At 25.5% G+C, this 9,978-nt stretch overlaps 4 protein-coding genes across 4 annotated transcripts in view; 1 reads left to right on the forward strand and 3 right to left on the reverse strand.

Moving 5' to 3' along the window:
- Phum_PHUM037430 (FAS-associated factor, putative) overlaps positions 1-3,047 on the reverse strand; it is a gene marked incomplete at both ends in the record, with an annotated part of 3,269 nt that extends 222 nt beyond the window's left edge. Inside the window, 11 exons of the mRNA XM_002423062.1 lie at positions 1-248; positions 345-481; positions 552-706; positions 793-938; positions 1,086-1,206; positions 1,367-1,649; positions 1,720-2,036; positions 2,193-2,237; positions 2,285-2,461; positions 2,825-2,893; positions 3,009-3,047. Of these exons, the coding sequence (XP_002423107.1) occupies positions 1-248; positions 345-481; positions 552-706; positions 793-938; positions 1,086-1,206; positions 1,367-1,649; positions 1,720-2,036; positions 2,193-2,237; positions 2,285-2,461; positions 2,825-2,893; positions 3,009-3,047 (1,737 nt within the window). The remainder of the gene's footprint in view (positions 249-344; positions 482-551; positions 707-792; positions 939-1,085; positions 1,207-1,366; positions 1,650-1,719; positions 2,037-2,192; positions 2,238-2,284; positions 2,462-2,824; positions 2,894-3,008) is intronic.
- Positions 3,048-3,926: 879 nt separating this feature from the next.
- Phum_PHUM037540 (uncharacterized protein) lies at positions 3,927-5,246 on the forward strand (the record flags this gene model as incomplete). Its single annotated transcript, XM_002423063.1, has 3 exons — positions 3,927-4,376; positions 4,450-4,678; positions 5,056-5,246. The coding sequence occupies 3 exons, from the start codon at positions 3,927-3,929 to the stop codon at positions 5,244-5,246; spliced, it is 870 nt and encodes a 289-aa protein (XP_002423108.1).
- A 1,831-nt stretch (positions 5,247-7,077) lies between these two features.
- On the reverse strand, positions 7,078-8,452 carry Phum_PHUM037550 (Polyadenylate-binding protein, putative; the record flags this gene model as incomplete). The annotated part of the gene is made up of 5 exons (XM_002423064.1): positions 7,078-7,117; positions 7,219-7,346; positions 7,642-7,904; positions 7,990-8,104; positions 8,333-8,452. The coding sequence occupies 5 exons, from the start codon at positions 8,450-8,452 to the stop codon at positions 7,078-7,080; spliced, it is 666 nt and encodes a 221-aa protein (XP_002423109.1).
- Positions 8,453-8,892: 440 nt separating this feature from the next.
- Positions 8,893-9,978, reverse strand: part of Phum_PHUM037560 (Gustatory receptor PhGr2) — a gene marked incomplete at both ends in the record, with an annotated part of 1,482 nt that continues 396 nt past the window's right edge. The window contains 4 exons of the mRNA XM_002423065.1: positions 8,893-9,009; positions 9,078-9,167; positions 9,250-9,318; positions 9,413-9,974. Coding sequence (XP_002423110.1) covers positions 8,893-9,009; positions 9,078-9,167; positions 9,250-9,318; positions 9,413-9,974 — 838 coding nt within the window. The remainder of the gene's footprint in view (positions 9,010-9,077; positions 9,168-9,249; positions 9,319-9,412; positions 9,975-9,978) is intronic.

Here is a 9,978-nt window from a genome sequence, read left to right on the forward strand (position 1 = left end):
TTCTTCTAATTTTTTTTGCATTTCTGCTTTTTCCTTTTCCCGATTTTCTATCATTTCCTGCTGCTTCCTTGCTTCTTCTTTAGCTCTGTCTCTTTCTAATGACTCTCTGTAAGCAGCATCTTGTTCGAACTTTATCATTTCTCTCGCAGTTCTTTCATCCTCTTCTTTTATTTCAATTTTTTGTTGCATTGTAAAAACATCCACGGCTTCAGTCAAATTAGCCATTAATTCATTTACTTCAACGTTACCTAAAAAAAAAAAAAAAAAATTTAAAGAGTGAAAAAACGTTAAACTCAAAAAAAAAAAAAAAAAAAAAAAAAAATGGGGGGAAAGACCACCATTACCTTGAATAACGGCAGTGATTTCGGTTACTGATCTAGTTCTACTAATAATAACAATTGCGGGTAACCTTTCTTGTGGTATGTTTTTGATTTGAAACGTCGCCACACCACCCAAACATTTTGTTAAAGAAGCTAAAAATCTGTAAAAAATAATAATTGACTGTTGTAAGGGTGTAAAATTAATTTATAATTTAGTTTCATATTATTTACTTTAAATTATTCCATTCAAACGTAAGATCCCAGCCCCAAACGACGAAGTTTGCAGTTAGACACTGAATAACGGATTCAGAGCATAAAATTTGAGTACAAAAGACGTTGGAAAGAACACTTCCGTCATGATGAAGGTAAAGAGCTAGCAATCGCCTCTAAATAAATAAACAATTTTTCTTATTCATCATTAACGCTAACATTATTAAAACTGAAAATTCTTTAAAACCCATTCATTACGAACCTCCCTGGCTGGTTTCATACAAGCCTCTTTAATAGCATCTTCTAAAGTACCGGGAAAAAATTCGGGATGTAATGCACCGTACCGACTAGTAAATTCATCAGCAAAGTGAAGGCAACCAGCTGTTTCATCTTCGACCATATCAGGAACTATAATTTAAACGTTTTGAAAACATTTTTAATAATATTTCACATAATAAATAAATTATAATCCTCTAATTTAATCTATAATGTGTTGTAGTGATAACACATTAACCTTTTATAAATTGTTCAGGGAGTGAATTTCAAATAACTTACTAAGAGGCTGTAATCTCCTTGATCTCGTATCAGATATAAAATCATCATCAGCAGTAAAAGACTCTGTGGCATCTTCAAATTCTTCTACGGAACTATCTTCGGAATCATCTATGTTTAAATTCTAGAAATAAGTTAAAATTAACTTGATTAAATTTTTTAAAAACCTTAAATCGACTTAACAACGGGTACAATTTTAATTAATCTATCTGGAAACACATATTAAGGGGATAAAAAATAAAAGGTACAGGTTTACAAAAAAAAAAAAAAAGGTTCTTAATTACTCTTTTGTGCTTCTTTTTCTCATCGATTTCAGAAGACTTTAAAAACAAAAAATGAACGGGATGATCAACTCCTGAATAACCTAATAATGTTGTGTCTTCTTTTATACTTTCCGGCCAACCAGACCATTCTTGATACCGGACCGGTATATTTGTAATGCAATAAACGGCAGATTTAATATCTAATATAGATTTTGTTCCGCCAAATTTTAAACTAAGAACCTTATTGTGCGTTTCATCTTTTATATGTAATGTATAAGTTAAATTTAGTCCTTCGACAATGTCACTGAAACAATAAATAATAAATAAGAATAAAGCATGCATAATAAATTAGAAAAGTAAAACCATTTATTTACTTGTCCGTTTCCATTTGACCATCATGATCTGTTTCAACGGTATTTAATGTTAATTTTGTTTCAGAGGATAAATTTAACGATGATAAACTGCATGAATCCGATTTGGGAAATTCTCTCCATCCGATTAAGTACTGTCTACACAAAGGTACATTGGTTGCTTTGTTTATCTGTTTTTTTAAATCAGCTACAGTTTGATTCTCTAGCAAACTTACTACAAATGAACGGCCTTTAAAATTAATTATAAATTTAAGAGTCTTTGTCCTGTCTTTTGAATTAGACGTAGACGGACCAGTAACTGAAGTATTTACGCCGACATACTGAGAAAATAAAATAAATATATATTTTAATAAATAAATAATATTAAATTTAAATGCTGTGTTATTTAGAAATTTTAAATTTGTATATAATCACCTAAAAAGTTACAAAAAAAAAAAAATTATTTAAATTGTGTAAGTATCCATATATAAAAAAACGACTGTACAAAATTTTTTAAATTTAAAATAATGTATGTATAGTTTCTGAATAAAAGTACATTATGAAAAAAAAATATTAAAAATTAACTTACTTGAAAATTTATTTTAGAATCACTACAAACAATTACTTCATCATCTTGTGATTTTTTATTAAATGTATCATTGTATGTCTGTTCGTTTCCCTTAATTTCCTTAATCAGTTCTATATCCATTGAAGATTCTGCATCTGTAGTATTGGTATCTTGAGGTATCACTTGATTAATTGCTTTCTAACAAACAAAATAATTTTAGAATAATTATAAACATGCATTTTTTTTTTTTATACGTAAACTTAAACTGAATTCGAATATTTTTTAAAATAAATGCAAATGTAAATAAAAAATTACACTCTGTTTTATTTGATAATGAAAGTGAAAATAATTTTAAATTATTAAATTGTAATATTACGCAAAGTTAACAATAAATAAATAAATAAACTTGAAATTTTAAAATTTAAAATAATAAATAACTATTTAATAATAAGTGACAACCGATTTATTAAAAAGTAAAAAATCAAAGTTTGAATTTAAACAAAAAAAATGCATGTTTGATTAAGAATAAAATGAAAATATTTTAAACACGTTTACACTTACTAATAAATCCCAGTTTGTTTCTTCTAAGTGCATAATTGATTCTCCAACATCATCAATACCCGTGCAAGCCTAAAATATGACAAATTTTTTAATTTGTCAACAAATCATTATGTTTATAAAGGTTTTGCGGTTGATTTAAGCTAAGAAAAAAATTTTATTGTTACACAATTTTATATTTATTTACCTGAAAATTAGCAAGTATTTCATCTCTATTTTCCGCCATTTCGTGACTACGATCTTAAATTAATTTCGTAAAAAAATTATATTAAAACGATTAATAACTCAAATAATTAAGTAAATGTCACAAACTGTATCATCGAGATGATTCTTCACAATTCAAAGCCATTTTGAAAACCATAAAACTGGTCTCAACAAATGAACGTTGCCAAACCGTCTCTTTAATTAAGTGAAATATTCTGATACCTATACATATTAATCATAATTTAGATAAAACTAATTAATTATTTATTAAATTTAAATTTATTATATATAAAATATAATAAATAAATGCTAAATGCAACGAATACAATTCTTAAATTGAATTCTAAATATTTTTTAATTTTGTTTCAAATACACACAGAAAACAAATTAAACGTGAATATTTTTAAAATTAATTTAGTTGAAAATTTACGAAAATTTATACTCATAAATTAATGTAATAATTAATTTGTAAATTTTAAATATATATAATAATTAAAATTTTTATGAAATTTTGATATTCTATGAATTTCGTCGTGGCATTTGAAATGTTTACACTCGCTCTTGTAATACTTTGTATACATACTATTTGAATACAAAATTTAAATTTTGACATTGTCTGATATTAAATTAGCACTTATATAAATAAAAACATCACAAAATAACACATCACTTTAATGTATAGTAGTAAATACAGACTTCATTTTAACTTTTATGTTTTTGTAAGCCAGTTCGAACTTTTTTTTTGAGGAAATACTTAAATTACTTATAAAAAATCCAGTTACCTTGTTTTTCTATATTTCAGACGTTTACAATTATTGTTATCCTGTCATGGGGATATGTCATAGCAGCCGGAAGATATTTAACTCTTAAAAATTATTGTGACAAATAGACAAAAAAAAAAATGGCTTTTTCTGCAGAAGCTGCGGCCTTTCAAGTTCAAGAAAGACTCAAAGCTTTATATCATTTAGTTCATGAAATAGAACTTGAACGACAAAAAAATGAAAAAAATCTTAGTAGCATAACAAAAATTCATGATAAGTACAATTCAGATGACAAATTAATACCATTACAGCAAAAACTCAAAAGTTTATATACTGCAGTGTCAGATGCAGAACGTGAAGAGGAATTATTAAGAAAAGCTTTGGCCAAAGTGAATGAAATTAGATCGATAAGAAACGAAAGGAGAATTCAAGCCAGAAATGCTGGAAATAAAGAAACAATTAGAAGAGGTACACTTATGAAAATGTTACAAGGTTCTGCTCAAACCCTACCTTTGTGGGTAGGTAAACCAGATGAAAAAGCACCTGCTCTCTGTGGAGCAGTTCCGGCTGATGCATTTTACATTGCTAAGGTAAAAGCGACATTAAGAAAAAAATGTTATGAAAATTAAAGTAAAGCTTAAAAATTTATATGGTGATTTACAGCCTGGTGATATGGTAGCAGCATTAGTTAAAGGTGCTGATGAAGAAGAAAATTGGATATTAGCAGAAGTAGTACAGTTTAATACTTCTTCAAACAAATATGAAGTTGATGACATAGATGAAGAACAAAAAGATAGACACATATTAAGCAAAAGAAGAGTGGTTCCATTACCTTTGATGCGTGCAAATCCAGAAACAGATCCTCATGCTCTTTTTCCTAAGGGATCAATCGGTAATATAAAAATAAATTTTAATATACTAAAACTCAATGTTAATGTCCTTGTTAATTCTTTCATAAACACTTTAATTTTTTCTTTTGCTTTGAATTACTCGTACATATTTTTAATTAAGTTAATAATATAATCATCATTTTATCAGAATTTCATATTAAATCTTATTCTTATGTAATTAATAACTGAAAAATAAAATAGATTTAGTAAAAATTATAATAATTCAAGGTTTAATCATTATTTATTCAAATATAAAAAAATCATTAAAATACATAGGACTACTTTCAAAGCAAATATTTCAATTATTATTATTATTATTAAAACAATTGAGCTTTACTATATGTATATGTATATATATATATATATGTTATTTTTTCAGTAATGGCATTATATCCTCAAACTACTTGCTTTTATAAAGCAGTCGTGAATCAGCTTCCAACTACAAGTACAGAAGAATATGAAGTTTTATTCGAAGATCCATCTTATGCTGATGGGTATTCACCACCTTTGACGGTAGCTCAACGATACGTCATAGCTATTAAAGATAAAAAGACAAAAAATGGCTTATAGATATTAAATTGTGCGCGTACACGTGTGTGAGTGTAAATAAAAGTGTAACACTCAATTATCATATAATACTTATTAACTTTGTAGACATTAAGAAAATAATTTGCCTAATAGGAATTGTGCCTGAAATAAACCTTTTAATAATAATATAAAGGAAAAATTTTAAAAAAAAAAAATAAAAAAACTAAATTTTAAATACATTACTATTTTTATTTTAACTTCTTAAATAATTAATTTTAATTTTTGCCCTCTATTTTTTTTTCTCTCTCCCTTTTTTCTTACATTTTTTATAAAATATATATATATATATATTTTTATTGTTTTTCTTTTTTTCTTTTCTTTTCTTTTCTTTTTTTAATTGTTATTATTATTATTATTTTCTTTTTTTTTTTTTTTTTTTTAAAAAAAAATGATTAAAATGATTACAACTAAAAAAGTTATGAAAAAAAAAAAAAAAAAAATGTTCTTTGATACCTCTGAAGAAGACATTGTCCAATCGCTTCTTGAGGAGATGCGGATGACCAAAGCATCCTGAAAAAATATGAAAGCAAAAACAAAGGGGAGGGAAGGAAAAGAGAGATAACTAACTCCAGGACTTTTTGTAAAAAAAAAATTAAAAAACAAACATCAATGTTTTGATAGAGGCATAGTAGCAATTAAGTATTTGTTTAAAAAAAAAACACTTAAATATTTTTCCCCCCTTTTTTTAATAATCATTTGTTTACTATTACACTTTAAAACTAATTGTCATAGATAACATAATTAGAATAGATAAAAACAAACGGCCTGAATTTCAAAAAAAAAAAAAAAAATTATAAAACTCAATTTCTTTTTTTTTTTTTCATATATTATAAGAATTTTTAATTTCCTGTAGAAAAAAATGGGAAAAATCAAATTTAAAAAAAAAGAAAAAGAAAAAGAAAAAAAATTCCTTTTTACATTCCTCACTTAAAAAATGTAACATCATAGTAGCTAATTTATAAGACTGTAAAAATACAAAAATTTTTTTTTTGCACCCGATCATCAACATTGCAAAGCAATATAAACAATTTCATATAAGAAAAAAAGGATAATAATGATTCTATAATTTTACTAAATATAGATCTTAAATTATGGAGAAATTATTTAAATTATAAATGAGAGGCAATGAAACAATTTCAAAATAATTATTTATATATAAGTGTGTGTAAATAAAAACTCAAATGTTTCGATACCTTTAAGAGGCATTTTTAAAATTACTTAAATTTTCTGCCTTAATTTGTAATTTTAATTTTAATTACAGTTTATATTTTAACATTAAATTTTGTTTATTAATGACTCTCAAAAAAAAAAAAAAAAAAAAAAGAAAAGAAAAAAGAAAATTCAGTTTTTAATTTTTTTTTTTTTTTTTTAAAGAAGCGTTTAAACAAAAAATTTTTAATAAAAATTTTTACGGGTTCAAATTTTAAAACTCCTAAATTTTTTAAAACAAAAAGCAATGTAAAAAAAAAAATCATCTATTTATCTAAATCATTGCCCTAAAATGTTTTTTTTTTAATTTTAATTTTTTCCAAAAAAAAAAGTAAAAAGTAAAAATAAATGAAAGAAAGATTTGATTCTGTTAGACTTTACAAAAAAAAAAAAAAAAAAAACAATTTAACCCCAAACTCGAATAATTCAATTTACTATCAGGAATAAATCAATCATCCAATATTGAATACAATTGGCTATTTCACATGATTCCATAAAAAAAAAAATCTAAAGTGAGAAAAATTAAAAACTTTACCTGGTTTTTAATTAACTCAATTTAATGGCATCAATGTTTTCATATGAAGGGAATATAACACAAGTTAAATCAGTAAGGCAAATATATAGCGCTTCGACGAATATAACTTCTGTAAAATTAAAAATCCATCGAAAAAAAAAAAAATTTTAAATTGTTTGTCAAAAAAAAAAATGTTATTGGGAAAAAACAAAATCAATTTTAAAAACTTACCTAGGCCTTCTAGGTAATCTATACCCATAAAGAGGATAACCTCTACCAGCACGCCCGCGATATCTTCCTGCACGAGAGATTCTGTTAGATGTGCTCATTCCAGGCTTATTTGTACGCTTGGGATTGACCTGAGAATAAAAGTAAAAACAATAAATATAAACACTTTATACCAAAAAATATTAAAAGAATTATAATTTACAATAATAATTCAATTCAGACAATAATAATTTAAACTAATAATAATTATTTAAGTTATAATATATGTAAGTACATATTACATTTTTTAATAAAAAAAAGCACAATGCATATATATACAAATTATACAACAGATAATTTATGTCAGCAATTTTATTATAATGATTAATTTCTTTTTTTTAAAGTAAATTATCTGTTGTAAAAATCTTATTCAAAACTCTAAAATACCTTGATTTGTCTTCCTCTAAATAATGACTCATCCATTGCCATGGCAGTTTGAACAGAATCTTTGTCGGCAAATTCAATGTAAGCAAAACCTTTTGGATGACCATCATACTTATTACACAAAATTGTAACTCTATTAATTGAACCACAGCCGTGAAAATGCTGTTCGAGTTCTTCAGCATTAGCACCATAATCCACATTTCCCACATATATTGATCTATTGTCAACCTCTAACTTTTCTTCTAATGATAAATTTAAGGAACTGGCTGATAACATAAAAATTTAATTAAAATCAATTAAACTATATCATTTTGATTGAGTTTTTAATTTGATTTATATAAATCTACATACTTAAACCTGTGGGACTTCCCAAATTCAGTTGTTTTTCCACTTCTGTTTGTAATTGTTTTAATTTTTCTGCCTCCTCTTCCATTTCTCTAACTCTAGCTTTAATTGCCTCAAGCTCCTAAAATAAAAATCACGCAATCAACATTTTATCAATGGTCCAAGTTCCTTGAGCACATATTGTAATATGGAAAAAACTTCAAAGTCTGATGTAAAATCGGTATTTTTTAAACGCGCGTGTTATATTTATTTTCTTTTCTAAGGAAATATAACTTCACTTGTTCTTAAAGCAAAATGGACAAAAAAAATAAAAACTATAAAATGAAAATCCACTCGTAATTTTACTCACTGTGTCGTCATAATTTCCGGATTTATCAACTTCAGCATCTCCATCGACTGGTTCATCACCATCAACATCGTTTTCCATATCTTCCAATTCGTTTTTTGATCCTTGAGTGTGAACCGCCATGCTTAATTAGGAATTTATTAGAAAGATGCAATTTCTAATAATAATAAGTCTTAGATGATATTTATATTAAAACTAAATATAAGATAAATTTAAAATACAATAGCAATGAGAATTAAAAAGAAAAAAGCAATAAATATCACAAAAAATAAAACCGGCACACAAATTTAAGGCGAAAGCTTCTTGACGCGTTACGTTCTGTTTCCTTTTACCACTCGGCAGTGCCAACTTCAAAATAATAAAATTTTAAGGAAATGGGTAGAAAAAAAGAGAGAACGTTTAATTTACTGTCTCTTTATACTTATTTCATTTATTAAAATATTATCACTGGGTTTAAATATTCAAAATAAATTATAGCTTTATTTTTGTCGCCATATTTCAAAAATAAACTTGTTAAGTGTATTTATTATTATAGAATTACAAGTTTTAAATTAAAAATACTATTAAGCCATTGTATCTTTATAATTTGAAGTAGTATTATCTTTACTCTGTTTAAGAGTATTCATCGTCATATGAAACTGAAGAAGTACAACGAGATAAGCAAATGAGGCACCTATTACCTGTAAAAAAAATAATATAAATAAATAAGAATGAAATTAGGTAAAATTTAAATTTTTTTTTGACTCACCGAAAGTATTGTTTTGCCATCCAAATCAAAAAATCCATGTGTGGTAAATGTTAATTTACGATTGTTTAATTGCATGGAGAAAATTTTAAGCTACAATAATAATGTAAATTTTTTATATACTGTAAAGTCAAATTTTAACATGTTTAAAAAATTTTTTAATATTTCTTATTACCTGTTCAAGTAAATCAACATCTTCAACTTTACTCATGTATAAATGGACAAGAGCTGAAGTTCTGTCAGCCTAAAATTTAAAGTTTTTTTTTGTATTTATTATAGTCATAGATGATAATTTTTACACATAAGATGACAAAAAATTCAATAACTATAAAATTTACCTCATTTGAAACCAAACAAAATGGCGCAATTAGTACACAAGTAGGAAAAAATCTTACACTAACCCATATAACAGCAGTTCCCAAAACGCTATCTCTTCTTCCTAAGACAAGCATAAGAATAAGAAGAAAACTACTAAAACACAAAAGTATAACATTCAATGAAACGATGGTAAGGATTCTCGTTGAAAAAATTCTATTTAAATCCTGTGATATTTTAACGAGAAGAATATGTAAATGACGAATTTGTTTAACTTTTTTTATAACGTATTTTCTCATATCTGCATTATTTGTTGGATGAGGAGTTGGTACTCTTTCTCCTTCAATTATTCTATGCGTTACAAAAAATATTTTTTCAGTAAAATCTAAATGTTCCGGATCCGTTTTATCATAGTCTGATAATACTTTAACCAGTTTTTGATTTATTTGAAAAAATTTCTTATAAACAAGATACAAAAAACTAAATACAACAAGTATGAATGTCCAACTGACGATATCGAAAAGACACCAGGAAACAAAAAATGATATGAATTCATAAATGGACAAACTTCTTTCTGAGACTTTTCTAA

The sequence above is a fragment of the Pediculus humanus genome, genomic scaffold (genome assembly GCF_000006295.1).
Source record: "Pediculus humanus corporis 1103172107384 genomic scaffold, whole genome shotgun sequence".
NCBI classification, from domain to species: Eukaryota; Metazoa; Arthropoda; class Insecta; order Psocodea; family Pediculidae; genus Pediculus; species Pediculus humanus.